This window comes from Diaporthe batatas (genome assembly GCF_019321695.1).
Source record: "Diaporthe batatas strain CRI 302-4 chromosome Unknown Contig00007, whole genome shotgun sequence".
In the NCBI taxonomy this organism is placed as follows: Eukaryota; Fungi; Ascomycota; class Sordariomycetes; order Diaporthales; family Diaporthaceae; genus Diaporthe; species Diaporthe batatas.
This window is the reverse complement of record NW_025408554.1, coordinates 2,082,462-2,098,852: the sequence shown is the minus strand read 5'-3', so window position 1 is coordinate 2,098,852 and position 16,391 is coordinate 2,082,462. Positions and strand designations below refer to the sequence as shown.

At 58.3% G+C, this 16,391-nt stretch overlaps 4 protein-coding genes across 4 annotated transcripts; 3 read left to right on the top strand and 1 right to left on the bottom strand.

The window, feature by feature from the left end:
* Positions 1-355: 355 nt before the first annotated feature.
* On the top strand, positions 356-2,983 carry KVR01_006834 (uncharacterized protein). Its single transcript, XM_044783363.1, has 2 exons — positions 356-628; positions 711-2,983. The coding sequence occupies exons 1-2, from the start codon at positions 568-570 to the stop codon at positions 2,297-2,299; spliced, it is 1,650 nt and encodes a 549-aa protein (XP_044644265.1). The 5' UTR covers positions 356-567; the 3' UTR covers positions 2,300-2,983.
* A 377-nt stretch (positions 2,984-3,360) lies between these two features.
* KVR01_006795 (uncharacterized protein) lies at positions 3,361-4,858 on the top strand (the record flags this gene model as incomplete). The annotated part of the gene is made up of 2 exons (XM_044791951.1): positions 3,361-3,636; positions 3,710-4,858. 2 exons carry the CDS (start codon positions 3,361-3,363, stop codon positions 4,856-4,858), a joined length of 1,425 nt encoding a protein of 474 aa, XP_044644226.1.
* A 536-nt stretch (positions 4,859-5,394) lies between these two features.
* KVR01_006976 (kexin KEX2) lies at positions 5,395-8,083 on the bottom strand (the record flags this gene model as incomplete). Its single annotated transcript, XM_044782192.1, has 3 exons — positions 5,395-6,250; positions 6,307-6,881; positions 6,944-8,083. 3 exons carry the CDS (start codon positions 8,081-8,083, stop codon positions 5,395-5,397), a joined length of 2,571 nt encoding a protein of 856 aa, XP_044644407.1.
* A 1,268-nt stretch (positions 8,084-9,351) lies between these two features.
* On the top strand, positions 9,352-15,444 carry KVR01_006850 (uncharacterized protein; the record flags this gene model as incomplete). The annotated part of the gene is made up of 4 exons (XM_044783419.1): positions 9,352-11,860; positions 12,188-13,607; positions 13,673-13,882; positions 13,941-15,444. The coding sequence occupies exons 1-4, from the start codon at positions 9,883-9,885 to the stop codon at positions 15,442-15,444; spliced, it is 5,112 nt and encodes a 1,703-aa protein (XP_044644281.1). The 5' UTR covers positions 9,352-9,882.
* Between the last annotated feature and the right edge of the window lie 947 nt (positions 15,445-16,391).

Here is a 16,391-nt window from a genome sequence, read left to right as displayed (position 1 = left end):
TGCCCCGAGGGTCTGGAAGCGCCCGAAAAGCTTGGGCCGTCGGCAGATCCGGAACTCATGACAAGCGGCAGGCCCGTTTCACCAATGTCACTCTGGGCTGTCTGGCACTTGACACGGGAAACAAGGCCAGGAGTAACAGGCGAGACGATTGTCTAGTGCACAAGGCGACTCGGTGGTCCTCAGGCTCTGTCCTGGGTCGACGGCCCCTGAGCTTGCCCAGAACCCGCCTGCCATGACATATCGCCATTTGGTATACACGTAGCTACCTAGGTACCTAGGTACCTAGGCAGGTACATACTTAAGTAATAATGCCGCTCGAGGGGAGCGGTCCCTTGTGCCTGGCCAGCCGCCCCACGTGAGGTCACTCAACAACCCAATGCCAGTTGCAGCTGGCCCTGCAAGCCAGCGTCGCCTCTGTCCCCTTTTTTCCATCTTACATGCCGCCTCTTGTCTACATGCACGCCTGGCTTGACCTTTTTTCTTATTTTCTTTCTTCGACATTCTGTCCTCTCTCTACACACCTCAACGCATCTTATCCCTGCCCCTGCATAATCTCGCGTCTCCGTCATGAGCGCATCTGCAAGCGTGGCTCGTAGAGCCGTTGTGGTGAACCCTTTCTCTGGCAGCGGTAAGCTCAAAAGCCTCGAACGAGGAATGAGATCCAGAACAAGGCAGCAGCGTGGGCCAAGGCTTACTAGTCTGTATCACAGGTCGGGCGATATCGAGGTCAACATTGCGAGCCAGCTCCCTCCATCTCAGTCGCAACGCCCGGAGCATCCAGCTACAAAACTCCGCCGTGGCGCTGCTCATCCCCATTCGTCCAGTCACCACCGATACTAATCGAGGCGGTCACTCGTCTGGCCCGCCGCCTGGTTTCAACGCTGAGGAGGCTAAGCGGCCCATACCTAAGGAGACGGCGCCTGACCCAAAGACGACGGCGCAAACGAAGGAGGTCCAGTTGAAGGCAGAGGGCAAGAAGGCAGCAGCAGACAGCGATAAGAGCGACACTCTGACGGAACTGACTGAGCGCAAGGATGCCTTTGCTGCTTCCAAGAAGGACCCGAAGAAGGACAAGAAGTTGACCATTGGGCAAAAAATAAAAAAGGAGGCCCAGCACTACTGGGATGGCACAAAGCTCCTGGCGACTGAAGTCAGGATCAGCACAAAACTCGCGGTCAGGATGGCTGCAGGCTATGAGCTCACCCGGAGAGAACACCGGCAACTTCAGCGCACTGTTCAGGACCTGGGGCGGCTCGTCCCGTTCTCAGCATTCGTCATCATACCATTTGCGGAGCTGCTGCTCCCAGTTGCGCTCAAGCTGTTCCCAAACCTCCTCCCAAGCACGTACGAGAACCAGAAGTCAAAGGACCAAAAGGCTCAGACTCTGCGAGCGCTGCGGAGAGACGTTAGCGACTTCCTCCGACAGTCCATCAAGGAGACCGGGCTCCCACTGTCCGCCGCGACAGCACAGAAGGAGGAGTTTGCCAACTTCTTCCGCAAAGTTCGCGCCACCGGTGAGAAACCCACCGCCGAGGACGTCATCAAGGTCTGCAAGGCATTCAAAGATGATCTCACCCTGGACAACCTGTCCCGGCCGCAGTTGGTATCGATGTGTCGATACATGAACCTGAACACGTTCGGCACGGACATGATGCTCCGTTACCAGATCCGACACCGCATGCGGCAAATCAAGCGCGACGACCGGGCGATCAGCTACGAGGGGGTGCAAAGCTTGACGGTCGCCGAGTTGCAGGTGGCGTGCGCCAGCCGTGGGATCAAGTCGCATGGCGTCTCACCGGCGCGACTGCGCGAGGACCTGCAGACCTGGCTCGATCTGCGCCTGAAGGAGGGCGTCCCCTCGACGCTTCTCGTTCTGAGCAACGCCTACATGTACGGCCAGACTGGCGACAACGCCGTCGCCAACCAGATCGACGCACTCATCGGCGTGCTGTCCTCCATCCCCGAGGAGCTGTACCACGAGATCGAGCTCGAGGTACACACTGCCGAAGGCGCGGCGACGAACAAGTTGCGCCTGGAGGTCCTCCGTGAGCAGCAGGAGCTGATCGACGACGAGAGCGAGCAGAACGAGTCCAACCAGGAGAGTGGCCTGGCCACGCCCCGGGATGTTGACGACATTGACGAAAAGGACGAGAGGCAGGAGAGAGAGGAGAGGCAAGCGGAGGCCAAGGATGCTGGACTGGAGAAAAAGCAGGTCGGCGAGGCCATCGACGCCGAGTTAGATGCCAGCCAGGCCGACAAAGCATCTGTCAAGGGTGCGGAGGCCAAGAAAACAGAGTGAGTTGTGCTTGGTGTCACCAGAAGAAATATGTGTCCAGACTCCAAGGCGAGGTGAGATGATGCGTCAACGGCGCTCTGAGGAATACAGTATGCACTAGGACAAGGTTCTGGTCGTGTAAGAACAAACATGTCTGATGGACGAGAATTTGACTGAGCTGTTGCACAAGGGCGCAGGGACGGGTCTGATAAAGGGGGCCGCCAAATAAAGACTACAAGACGTTTCGGCACTGGAAATGGATAGACTCATTCATATGTTCCTTTTTTTTTTTTTTTCTTTAAGCAAACTCATCGACGAACGAGGCTATTATTGCTATGTTCTACTATGCACAGGCCGGTTGGGAAACCAAACTCATCGTACTGTGATCCTCCGGACGGACAACACACAGCGAAGCTATAGAAGCTGCTCCGCTCTTCACCACAGGCAAGAGCACAAAACGGGTGGACCATGCTCTGGAAACTCTCCTCGTTGATCTGTTAAAGCAGGTGGATGTTCCGTAAGCACAGCCGACCAAGGGCGACGTGCGACATACCTACATAGGTACCTAGGTAGTATGCAATTCAAGATGGGAGGGAGGAGACGAGAGCAGATGTGCGCGCATAGTCGACCAGTAACTGGGTTGCGGAGTGTCACAGGTACCTAGCCCCCTGGGTGGGTAGGGAGATACCTACCTTGGTTAGCAAGCAGGCAGGTTGGACTGAGCCAAGCCAGAGCCGAGGAGAGGGCAAGGGCGGGCGAGAGCTTCCTTCGCAGCCCCCCCCCCCCCACCACGCGGAGTTCCGTAGCTCCTCACTGCTGGGCGTTGTCCTGCTCACCCACTCACTCCCACGGTTGCTATACGTCACCCAGCCCACCAAACACTCCCGGCGCAGCCCGCGATATCTTCAATCACACCGGGCAACAGAACAGCGCAGGCCATACCTTGGTAAGACACGGCATACTTGAAATCGCCACCGGCCTCTTCCGAAAACATTGGGCTATCCGGTTCTCACATTACTCAAACGACTTTCGAAGGTCCGAGCCGCACACGCCTGCCAGCCGTGCGTCACTCACAGCTGCCCACCATGGCAGTAATCGACCAGGACAACTTCTCCAATATCTCATGGCACAGCGACCAGAACATCCGCGGTGGCAGCTCGACCTCGACAGGACACGAGGGGCATGATGAAGAAGGCGCCGGCAGCAAGTCACAACACGGCGACGGCGTGGACCGGGTCGGCCCACCGCATCTAGACCCCAGCCACGGCGGCGACGAGACTCTCGAGTGCACCGTCACAGACCCTCACACGGAAAATGCGGGCACCAAAGATGCATACGTATCATACCTTATCACCACACACGTAAGCCCTCGACCAATCCCTCGCCCCGTCAAGGCTTCTCTTGGGCACACCTTGCTGATCGATACCGCCGCAGTCAACATTCCCCTCCTTCCAGAAACCAACCTCCCAGGTGCGACGGCGCTTCACCGACTTTGGTTTTCTCTACAAGACCCTCAGCAAGGACTACCCAGCATGCGCCGTTCCACCTATCCCCGACAAGCAGCGCATGGAGTATGTGCGCGGGGACCGCTTCGGCACCGACTTCACCCAACGCCGCGCCTACTCCCTCCAGCGCTTCCTCTCACGGTGCTCCCAACACCCAACACTGCGCCGGGCGTCCCTGCTGCACACTTTTCTCGAGACCCCTGACTGGAATGCCACCATGCAGAGCCGGAGCAGCCGTGCCAGCACCACGAACTCTGCCGACGCGGGCAGCGGGGGTGTCTTTGACAATTTCGCCGACACCTTTATCAACGTATTCACCAAGGTGCATAAGCCAGACCGTCGGTTCATCGAGGTCAAGGAAAAGAGTGACAAACTGGACGACGACCTCGGCCAAGTCGAGAAGCTCGTCGCCCGGGTGGCGCGCCGGGAAAACGACCTCGAGATCGACCTGCGTGACCTGGCTGAGCAGTTTCAGAAGCTCATAAACCTCGAGCCCGGCGTCGAGGCTGCGGTGCACGCGTTCGCGGCGAGCGTGGAAGACACTGCTACGGGGCTCAAGAAGCTGAAGGACCACACAGATCAGGATTACTTGGGCAGCCTGCGCGACATGGTGGCGTTCTCTGCGGCGCTCAAGAACCTCCTGAAGGCGCGAGAGCAGAAGCAGCTCGACTTTGAGCAGCTCACCGAGTACCTGAACAAATCGACTGTCGACCGCGACAGCCTGGCGAGCGGGTATGGGGGCGGCGGCGCCAGCGGCCCGGCCGGCTTCATCCGAAGCAAGATCGAGGACGTCCGGGGCGTGGACCATGAGCAGGCCCGGCGCGAACGGCTCCGTAGGCTGGAGGTCCGCATCGACGAGCTCACGCGCGAGGCCGAGACCGCGAGGAAGACGTCCGAGATGTTCGACGAGGAGGTAGTCAAGGAAGTCGCTGACTTCGAGCGCATCAAGCGCGTCGAGTTCAAGGGGCAGCTGGGCCGTCTGGCGGATGCCCACGTCGAGTTCTATGGCGATGTGGCCAACATATGGCAAAAGTACGTTGATGAGATGGAGCGGGAAGGGGTCAGGCTGCCGGCTTAGAAACACCGGGCTGCCGTTGTAGGTTGTAATACCCGGTCCATTGGTGATGAGCTTGAGACCTCCTCGGGCTTGGATGGTTGGGTTGAAGTGGATGATCAAGACAATAGAGACAGCGGCTCGCGGCGACGCCTCTGACAACGGTGACCCCAATGCCTAGTGATGGTTGTGGGGAGGGAGCGCTGGGACACAGGAGTTTAGGCGTTGAGGTTTGAAGTCAATCATGGGGATTGGCACAGCTCACTGAATTACGGATTTTCATCCTCCACGGCATTGCTCCCCTGGGGAGTCTTGATGCTTCCCTTGGACTCCTGCACGAAGGCATCCGAGGCAGAATAAGATCAGCATGCAACTTTTATACTTGCGGGGTTTTTTGTTAAGCAGCAGTAATACATCCCGTGCCTAGTATGGTGCTCTGAAATCACTTCGATAACATGCTGGCAACCCCCCGAACGCCCTTTATCCCAGATCCCAAATTCCCAGTCTTGGAACATTAGAGAGCCTCGGGACCAATACAATTAGCCAGTCAGGAAGATATCTCAGGTACGTTGCCCTCCTTGCAGCCTCTCTCTCTCATCCGCGCCATCATCCTCGCTATCGCTACCCAGTACGTGCTGCTCATCCTCAACCTCATCCCGCAAGGCCCGCTTCTCTCGGCTGGCACCATCACTGCTTCCCTCACTGTGGCTATTATCCTGATCCCTGTACGCACCTCCCTCGCCGAACTCGTCGTCTTCCTCATCGCTGCCGCCCGCAAATGCATCATATAGTTCACCACCGCGAGTCTTCCGCCCCTTGACGCCCCTGGCGCTCTTCTCGCCGGAGGCCAGGCCCTCGGCCTCCTCTTCGTCGAGAAGCTCGAACTCGTAATCATCTCGTGGCGAATTGCGCATGCGCTTGCGGCGGGCCATCCAGAGGTAGACGCCCAGTCCGCAGCAGAATACGAGAATAAGCGCCAACGAGCCGTAGATCCATGCCTGAGTAGCAGGAGACACGCCGAAGGTAGGCAGGAAGCCCGGCAGCCAGGAAGAGGCCTCGGCAGATGCCGAAGGAGAAGCTGATGGGGAGACTAATTCCTCCCCTGTGCCCGAGCTGGTGGCGGAAGGCTTGGCGTTGATGGGCCTATCGGGGTGATCCGACGGCGTAGCGGTGGCGACCTCGGCCGGCACGGTCTGTCCAGGTGGAGGCGTGACGGTTGTTGGGGGAACAGTGGTGGTAGAAATCACGTCGTGGTCGTCGTCGTCTTCCTCAGTGGGCAAGGGGAGGGGCTTAGCGAGCTTTGGGTCGATGGACTCGCCCCAGAGCTTAAGGTGAAAATCTGTCCAGGTGCCGTTGTGCTCGTTGACCTTGGTGTCTTTTACAATGACTGTCCACTTGCCAAGACCAGATTCGCCCCTGTGTAACATGTTAGCTAGGGCATATTCTTGGGGTTCCACGCTGTTGTTACTCACCAGTGGACAACGCTCATGAACGTCCAATCCTCATAGCCCGCAGCTTCATTATCCAGCCGGCGGGGAACGGAAAGGTGGCTGACAATCTTGTTGGGACTGACCAAGTCAACAGAAAGATCACCTCGGCGCGTGTGGTCAATGTTCATTGTGACGGTCACGTGCTCAACACGCTCCAGGTTGGCCTTCTGGAGCATTTCGGCCGTCACTTCGATGTCGACGGCCAAGCCTTGGTCGCCTTGGGGGATGGCCTCCTTAACGTGCACCCAGGGAGAGTAGAACCATGCCTGCGGCTTCACGTTTTTCCAGTTTTTGGCCAGCTCCACGAGACCGTATGCATCAATCTTGCCGTAGCCGAATGTATGGCTGAACTTCTTGCCGACGGCGGTTGTCTCCCAGCTCCCGTCATCTTCGTTGATGGGGACGGCGGTGTTCATGGCGAGATATTGCATATCTCTCCAGGAGATGTCAGGGCGGATCTCGAGCACGAGAGCGAAAAGGCCGGCTGCCAAGGGAGCGGCGGCAGATGTGCCACCGTGAGCCGCAGTGCAGGAGTTCTCGCCGACGTCGGTTGTGTGCTGCAAATTGTCAGTCCTCGTGAGGGCCGGAGCGATGCCGCACCTGCCTTTGCTTGACTTACAATGCTGTCACCGCTGCCGCTGGAGTATGTCACTACCAAGTTGGCGGAGCAGGCTTCGGAGTAGTAGGGGTGCTGCCCCTTGCGATCAATCGCGCCGACCGTGATGCTGTATATGCTATTCGTGTACCCGTCAAAGTTGCAATTGTCGTCACTGGCGGCCCCGTTGCCACTCGCGAAGACGTAGATGTTCCCGAGGCCATTCCGGCCCTTCTGGACCGCGTTGACCATAGCGCGCCGGATCAAAACGCCAGGGGCATCCATGGACCGCCCATCGTCAGGGGGGCCCCAGGAGCACGAGTATATATCGTTATGTGCGAAGTCGTAGTTCATGGCAACTGCCTCATCCGCGTCCGTGATCATCTTGGACAGGATGCGCAAGCCAGCGATGCGGGAATCATACGCGGCACCGACGCCGCAGACATCATTCTTGACTGCGGATACCTCTCCACCACATCGAGTGCCATGCTTGTCGTCTGAAAGGCGGGGCTCGGGCAGATCCGTCTTGTCGTTGAAATCGTACGAGCCCTGGGCGTAGAAGTTGGCCTTCAAGTCGTTGCTGTGCATGTCGAGACCGTCGTCCACGATTGCCACGGTGGCGTTCTTGCCCGTGATGCCCTGAAGCCAGACGCCGGAAATATTGACGTCGTGGCCGGCCTGGACAATATTCATGAGATGCCACTGCTCGGCGAATATTGGGTCGGTGATGCCGAGGGTGGTGGCGACGGACTGCTGAGTGGCCAACAAGGCAGGGTCGCTCGTGTCGCCGCTGGCACGGCGCTCGGGAACAGGCCCCATGGGCTTCGGTATTACCCTCTTTTCCCAAGGAGCCCGCAGCTTCTGCTTGTCGGAGAACAGCACGCCGTCAAGGAGGTCAGGGTCGCTCAGAGCCCTCCTGCGCCGCCTTCTCGCCTTCAGTTCCAGGCTGACCACGTCGTGGTCAGCCTTGGTGCCCTTGAAGACGTGGTGGTCCTTGAGCTCGCCAAACTGGCCGTCGTATGTCAGGCCTAATCTCGAGGCGACCTGGTGTGGACTGGCCTCGGGGTCGAGATGCAGGACGTAGTGGTCATGCGAGTCGGAATGGTAGCTGCTCGCTGCAGCGACGGCGGCGAGGCCGAGGCCAACAGCGGCGGTTATCTTCATTGCTGGGGTCTGAGCCTTGTTCGGCAGCACATAGGTGTGGACGCTGGGTGTTGGGTCCAACTATCGGTCGCAGTAGATGAGCAAATCGGGATGGTAGCCAGGCCAATACCGGTTGACTTGGTTGTTGTTGGTGGTGCTGTAGGTCAAGCAGGACCGTGGGCTGGGTATGGCCAAGGCACGGTTAGGGGTGCCGGGAGTGAAGGCAGCGAGCGGGCGGCGGTGGATATTGGATCAAGGCTGCTTGGTGGGAATGAACGGGTGTGGTTGAGTCGAGCGAGGTTGAAGTTGTTGCGTTGGGCATAGGTGGCCACGGCAGGCGTTCCGTTCAGGGTCCTGCACAATGGTGGTGGCCCCGTGGCGGACTTGTTTCAAAGGGATGTAGGATGGGGTTTCGAAATGGCAGTCCACCGTGTCCTCGCAGCCCGCCAAGCGTTAGACCCTCGCCTACCCAGTTGCCCAGGTCCTGAATGGCAAGACCAGACCAGGGGCTGACTAACATGGCCCGGCCGCTGCACCCTGGGCGTCCTGACGCCCGCCCGTCAGGCCATTCATCATGAACAAGCGCCTCGGTACCATCGGCTGGCCAGCAAAGGGTAGGTCGCCCTGAGAAGCGTGGCGGCAGAGCTTCCAGAACGCTGACTAAACTAGAATGCGGGCCCCAGACCTCCTTCTGTACGGGTGCTTCAGGGCAGCGCCAAGAAGAAATAGCAGAACAGCAGCTAATAAACTGGCTGTCACATGTAATCCTGTGCCCTGCTTGAGACGTGGCCCTGAGGCAGCATATAGACTGCAGTATAACTGACGAAACCTTGCGGCACACTTGAGACCACCAACAGATATATGTATATATATTCAAAAATGTTTATACATGTAAATAAATATATCTATACACATACACACATATTATATAGACACTTACACCAGATATAAAGGGCCGCACTTGAAGTGACAACACCTACTACCTAATGTACTACATAGTACCTACTTGAGTAGGTAGCCAATTGATATGTGGTGGCTGGCGGTGGTGCGGGTCTCAGCCCGAGTCAGCTACCAGCCACCGCTTACTGCCTGGGGCTCCTGCAGAGTCGGTGCAAGAGCTTTGTCGTCTTGATTGAGTTTCGGAGAGCTCACAGACGGCTGGCAGAAACAGGTGTCGTCATCCGTGCGGCCACGCTGCCCCATCCCTGCCGGGCGCGCACCTGCAGCTGCCCAACCCCCTTCTCCGCCGTCGCACTGTAGGAGGGAGGAGTTGCACGCCCAGCCTCACAGCCTGCGCGTCCATGTCCTGCTGCCTCTGTGTTTGCCAACCCAGCAGCCCAGGTACTGTACCTGGCCAGGTAGGCAGGTAGGCAGGTAGGTAGGTCCTTCTTCCCGACGTGCCTTGGTGCCGTTCTGCAGGAGGCACCACCCGGCCACCACATCCTGGCCCATTTTACCCGGGCTCCCCCATCCTCAGCACATTCATGTCTCCGTGCCTTGCCAGCTTGCCAGCTTGCCGCTTGCTTGATATACCTTGCTAGCCTCTCCGTATCTCGTATCCCACCTGACCCTGACAGACAGTCACTCCTCCGCCCTGCCGCATCCGTTGGCCAGCTATCTATCCTGCATCCAACTCTCACCACGGCGCTAAATCGCAACGGATTCCCGTGCCGCAGTGGCTGCCATGGCCAGCTGCATGAGCTGTCCGTGACTGGCACCTAGACACACATAAGTCTCGGCTAGCTGGCCGGGTGCTACAATCATCCTTTTTCTCCCCCAACCTTTCTCCCTGATCTCCCTTCCAAGGCCGCCGACTGGTCATGGCCAGGGCCCAATCAGCTCAGAAGAGTGCCATGCCTGCGCCGTACTGGGGTGACCTCCCCGGCCCAAACACCCCAGCCCGCCCCGGCGCGCGCAGCTCCTCGGACCACTACGCCTCGAGACCGCTGCAGACCCAGGCCATGGATCCCGCGCCTGCTGTTGCGCCACAGCCCAGGTCCAACAGGGCTTCTGTCCAGACCACCAACACCAACGCCGATACCCAGACCGACTCTACCTTGAGCCCCTACGCCTCCCCCGTGCGGTCGAGCTTCCAAGGTTATGCTCTGGCCCCGAGGCCCCCTTCGCTCCCCTACGGACAGAGCCAGTACCCTACTGACGTCTTGGAAAAGCGCCGCAGGCGCGCAAGCAAGAACAAACAAGAGGACCGCGAGTATTCACACTCCGACCCCCGTGCCTCAGCGCCCCCGCCCGCGCCAGATGTGCCCAGGGCCTCTTCCCTAAGCTACAGGCATCCTTATGGGAACGGCGGGCTGCCTTATACCCACACCAAGGCCGCTGAAGAACCCGATCTTCCCTTGAGCCCAGGCATTATGGGTCCCGACAATTACCAGCTTGCGTCGGCAGACCCATCTAAGCAACCCCTCGCAGCTGTGGGGTCCAGCTCGGATCGCCGGGCTAGCAGCGACAGCGCCGCGGCCAAGAGGAATAGCATTACCAGGGAATCCGTCAATGGGCACCGCAAAGCATCCTTGGGGAACGAGGTGGACCGCCGTATGATGGCAAACGCCCGGTCGCCCCTGCAGAAGCTCGAGCTGACGCTCGACAACATTACCAAGGAGGAGAAGCGGGCACGGGTAGCGGCCGCCGAGCAACGCGCGCGCACGCGAACATCGCGGGGCAGCGGGGATCTTGAAAGGCAACATGCAGTCCGCTTCAAGGATGGGGAGGCAGAGACGGAGCCCGAATTCGCCCGACCTCAAGTCTTGCCTGACCCAGTGTCGGCTCAGCCTGGCATTGCGCCTCAAGGCGCGGCCAAGGTAAGGCCAAAGCAGCATGCATCACAGGCAGGGAACACTACGGCAACAAAGGCAACTGCCACCCGATTCGCGCGAGACACCGGCGTCCCCCAAAGGAACATGAGCTTTCGTGAGCGGGCGGCCAGGGACGAGATCAACCTGCCAAGTAGCACCCACCGTAGCGATTCTCCCACGACCTCGCCAACGAGCGGTTACTCGCTAGCTCGGAGCGCGAGCAACAAGTTGAAAAAGGACCCCCCAGGCGACGCTGCTTACCGGCGATGGGGCGAGGGTGAAAGGAGAACAGGGATCGTCTCTCAACGGGGGGCGACACAACATCCGGGCGAGGGATTAGGTTTGGCGGCTGTTCCCGCACCAACCGGATCCACACCGCCGAATAAAACGGCCGGAAGGTCAATGCGTACCAAGGCCCCACCCTTAGATACGGCCATGGAACCCCGTCGATCTTCCGGCCGGACTGATGTCGACCACCCAGATTCGCCGTTCACCCCCGGCAAGGCCGCAAGTACTCCCGGGAAGCGAGGAGATCCCGCTTCAATCACCTTTGCGGATGACTTGCTTCAGGACAGGGCTCCTGCCACAGCAACCAGTATTGGCGGGACGGCCAGGACTGCTGCTGCGGGGGCGTCAGCGACAGCGGCGGCGAGAGGGCACCGGCAGGATGGTCAGGCGAGCGATGACGATCTCTCTTCAAACGACGAGCACCGCTTTGGCGAGTATTTTCACCGCCGTGAATATAAGCCGGGGCAGGGCATGTACAATCCACCAAAAGTGCTCGGAGAGTGGAAGAAAGGAACGGTTGGCACCTTGTCCGGAACCATGCTCGATCTGGAAGATGAGACAACTCCGAAAGTTGATCACAGCCAAACTTGGTGGGAGAACCCCCCGACACAAAGGCGAGGCAGTATCTCAACGCGACCCCGCAAGGCAGAGGCCTTTGATGGGGAGTACGATGAAACAAACGGTATGCCCACTCCAGGTATTCTGACCGACTCCCCAGAACGAGACACAGACCCGCAAGGACTTCGTCAGTCGTGGGTTCTACACTACGATGACGCAGCACCTCAAGCACGCGAGCTGCTTGGTCCTCAAGCGACGACCGACAAGCGCAAAGCGAGACGTCAGAGCCGTCTGTATTCCGCCGGACGACCTTCGATGGCCTCCAGAAAATACTCAAAGTCGAAATGTCCTCCGACATCGTGCTTGTCCTTGCTTTGCCTTTCATACCCCAGCTCAAGAAGAATGCCTGAAAGATCATCGCTAACACGAGCGGCGCGGATGGTCATCCGTGTGCCGAATTTTATAGCCCCGACACGATTCAAGCCTCCGCTGTTTCTAAAATGTGGCCCGCTACTCAGGTATTGTGGAATACGTACAGACCGCATCTCAAACCGGTCAGCTCATAGTGGCCCGGACCGTGAAAGGGAGTTCTGGAGAGGAACCGTGATGATTGTCACTCAGGACCAAGACTCGTCGTATGATATTGCTCCCACCCTCAGGCTATTCGTGCAGCCGATTGAGCTGCTACCGCCTCCACCGTCCGAAGTTCGTGGCGAAACCCCCCCTGAATTCGTTGATCCCATCGCAGGACACCCAAAGCTGGGCCGCAAGGGGGAGACGTTGTATGTCCGACCAGTCGACCACCTTGATGAATCTAAGGACCACTCTCAGGATGAGACTGATCGGGGTCTATTCGAGAAGACACGCAGTCCTCCGTATGTGACCCCGGCTGACGGGTCGACCGACGCGCCAGGCTCCTTCGCAGCCCGCCGGAAGAGAACGCCCGTGGACGGAGAGAAAGTAGGCAAGTATAAAGATGTGCGCGGGTACAGGCTGCACGCCGAACGTGGCTATACGTTCTGGCGCTTCAGCGTCGAGGTCGAGCTGCGCGAAAAGGAGCAGCGAATTGCCTACCGCATCAACCGCGGCCCTGCCACTGGCTTCTGGGTTCCTGCCAAAAATCAGTCCATGAATATCATGTTCCACAGCTGCAACGGTTTTTCGGTCTCCGTGGACCCAAATGACCTAAGTGGGCCGGATCCCCTATGGCGTGATGTACTGAACAACCATCAGAGCCGCCCGTTTCATGTCATGATCGGTGGTGGCGACCAGCTGTATTGCGACAGTGTCATGAGAAAGACAGAACTTTTCCAGGAATGGCTAATGATCCGCAACCCGCTGCACAAGCACAACGCGCCTTTCACCCCGGGCATGCAGGACGAGCTCGAGGAGTTTTACCTGGAGCGTTACAGCATGTGGTTCTCCCAGGGTCTGTTTGGCCTGGCCAACTCGCAGATCCCAATGGTCAACATGTATGATGACCATGATATCATTGACGGCTTCGGTAGTTACCCACATCACTTCATGAGCTCGCCTGTATTCTCTGGCCTCGGAAACGTTGCATTCAAGTACTACATGCTTTTCCAGCATCAGAGTATCGTCGATGAGACCGAAGAGACGGAGCCTAGTTGGGCCATGGGTGTGAGGCCAGGCCCATACATCCAGGAGCAGAGCCGCAGCCTGTTCCTACGGCTAGGTGCCAAGATCGCGCTCTTGGCAGTCGACTGTCGGACTGAGAGGATGCGCGACCAGGTCGTGCGCGAGGATACCTGGGACAAGCTGATGGACCGCTGCTACAGTGAGATCGTCAAGGGCAAGACAGAACACCTGCTCGTCCTGCTTGGGGTCCCAATTGCTTACCCCCGGCTTGTGTGGCTCGAGAACATGTAAGCACCTCACAGCGCCCTTCCCTAGATTCAATTGGAAGCCCCCGAGCTGATCTCTCCCCCAGCTTGACCTCCCGTCTATTGGACCCCATCAAGGCCCTCGGCAAGACCGGGCTCTTCAGCAATGTATTCAATAAGTTTGACGGCGGTGTCGAGGTCTTGGACGACTTGGATGACCATTGGACCGCGAAAAATCACAAGGATGAACGCAAGACCATCATAGAGGACTTGCAGGACCTTGCCGCGGACAGATCCGTTCGCATCACAATCCTTGGGTATGCCAACAACCATCGCAGACGTTTTGCTTAATGGGCACTGACTGACTCGATCCAGCGGCGACGTCCACCTGGCTGCGATAGGACAATTCTACTCCAACCCGAAGCTTGAGTTGGCCAAGCACAAGGATTTCCGCTACATGCCCAACGTCATCTCTTCCGCTATTGTCAATACGCCGCCGCCAGATCTGATGGCAGACGTCCTCAACAAACGCAACAAGGTGCACCACCTCGACAAGGACACGGATGAGGACATGATTCCTATGTTTGCGCATGGCGTTGAAGGCAAGCCGAGAAACAACAAGAGGCTTCTTCCTCACCGCAATTGGTGCTCTATTCGGGAGTATACCCCAGGTCAAACTCCGCCCTCGACCCCACCTGAATATGTGAACGAGGCCGAGTCGCCCGCTGAACCCATTGCCCGCCGGGACACTGGCTTGTCCAACAAAGGAGTAACCCGTCGACTTTCTAAAAAGTCCCGGGGCCCTGCCCACCGTGCTGACGTGATCGATTCGCGGCCGCCCATTTCCGGATCAGGCGGGGGTGGAATTTTCAGATCACTGTCTTCACGCGGCCGCCGCTCTACGCCTGACGTGCCCGCTGAAAATAAGCGTCCAGTCACCAAGAAGAGGACTCTATCTCTGACACGTGGTGACTTTGGTGGAATCTTCCGTCGCAGGAGCGAATCACGCAACCGCTCACAGCCAGATGACGGCGGCATCAACGGGACGTGGGGCGAGAGCGATCTGGAAGCTGCCAGTCGAGATCGAGATCGAGATCGAGACGGAGACCAAGGCGACGGAGGATACGACTTTGATTACGAGGACAACACGTATGACCAGCGGAACAGAGGCCATGGGTTCCTGGGAAGCATCGGTCTTAGGGGAGGCGGCGGCCCCGGGGGTGGAGGCTCCTACGATGAATTCTCAGATGGCGACGATTCTTACTTTACTACCCGCGCGCCCCAAAACACGCGCGCGGGCCAGCCTGGGGTCAACAAGGCAGCCCGCGTCTTGGGAACCGAAGCACTAAATGCTTCGCGTCGTTATGGAAACCAACACCAGCCCCGTCAACAACAAGTTGTGCAGCCCCAGTTCGGGGTGACCACCAAGATATCAGGGCCGGGCCAGGATGCGGACGAGGACGAGGACGAGGACAAGGACGAGGGTTTCCAGCCCAGCCCCTTCCAGCGCACGCCGACAGGCTTGTCTGCCAAGCAAGTACGCAAGAGGGCCAAGTCCTTCGATGTCAACATAGAAGGCGGCCTCGATATTTGCCTCAACGTGGAGGTCTCGGCGAGAGATCCTGCAGGCATCACCGTCCCGTACCGGCTGTTGGTTCCCAGGCTCTGGTACGATGCCAGTGACGGTGATGAGGTGGAAATGCCGGAACGTGGCAGGGGGAAGAGTCGAGATGAACCTTCTGGGCCGATAAAGCGATTTTTCAGTCTGAGCCGCGCGAGAGGCGCAAGCGTCAAGCGAGGTGGGAGTGCACAGCCCAGTCGACAGAGACGAGAGGCCGGCGATGAGCATGCCATAGTGGCCCCGGGGACGGCAATCTAGCCGTGGCAGGACGCGTGGGAACCCGTTGCAAAAACCACTCAAACAAAAAACGCGACGTTTCGGCAGGTACACCTAACGGGCATGGGAAGGGAGGGGAGGGGAGTGGTACGCCGGCACTGACAAGGACGACGACTTTTTAAACAAGAGTAACACACACACCCCACCCCAAAGTCCAAGGTCGCCTGTCACAAACTTAAATGATTATGAAGCAAAGTGTAACATGGGAGACCTTCCTTCTCTTGGCATTGGCGGCTTTCCTAATGGATTTGCACTCGAGCATAGCAGAGTAAAGTACGGACGAGGCTGGATTGCACAGTTGTTGATTCGATACCTACCTTAGATCACCACACAGACACACCTAGAATCCACGGGGCATTGTAAGGCGTCCCAACAGTTGCAAGTCACGTTCCGAGGCTTTCCTGGGAGCAGGCTGAAGTGGCAGTGTCAATGAGTGCGCGCTGCCACCGCAAGTGACGGACGGCACAAGACATGCTGGTGCCAAATGTTCAATTAGGCTCAAAAGCACCGTCCCAGTTTGCGAGTCTGGTCAGACGGCTTGTCCCCTTTCCGAGAGGCTTGAAGGGGTAAGAGGAGGAGAGCAGGCTCGTAGGACTAGGAGGGCTGTAAGTCAGCTACATGTAACCAGAGCATGGGAATTAGAGATGGGCCATCCCAAGACTCACCCGACTCTCTCTGGGGATGCGTGCCGATATGTCTCAAATTCACCAGACTCTCGAGAGCCGGACGACACATCGGCTCCTCTTTTATCTCTGGCTGGTGTTTTCAAGGATCGTGATGCATGGCGGCCGAGGAGCAGGATGTCCACCTCCCACGCTGCGTCCTTGCCGCCCAATGTTGCCCGATGACGGAGAAGTTCTGACCTACAGCCTACAGCCAGCCACCAAAGTCTCCTCAGCCGGGCGCCCCTGGGGCGATGTGGAAGCCGC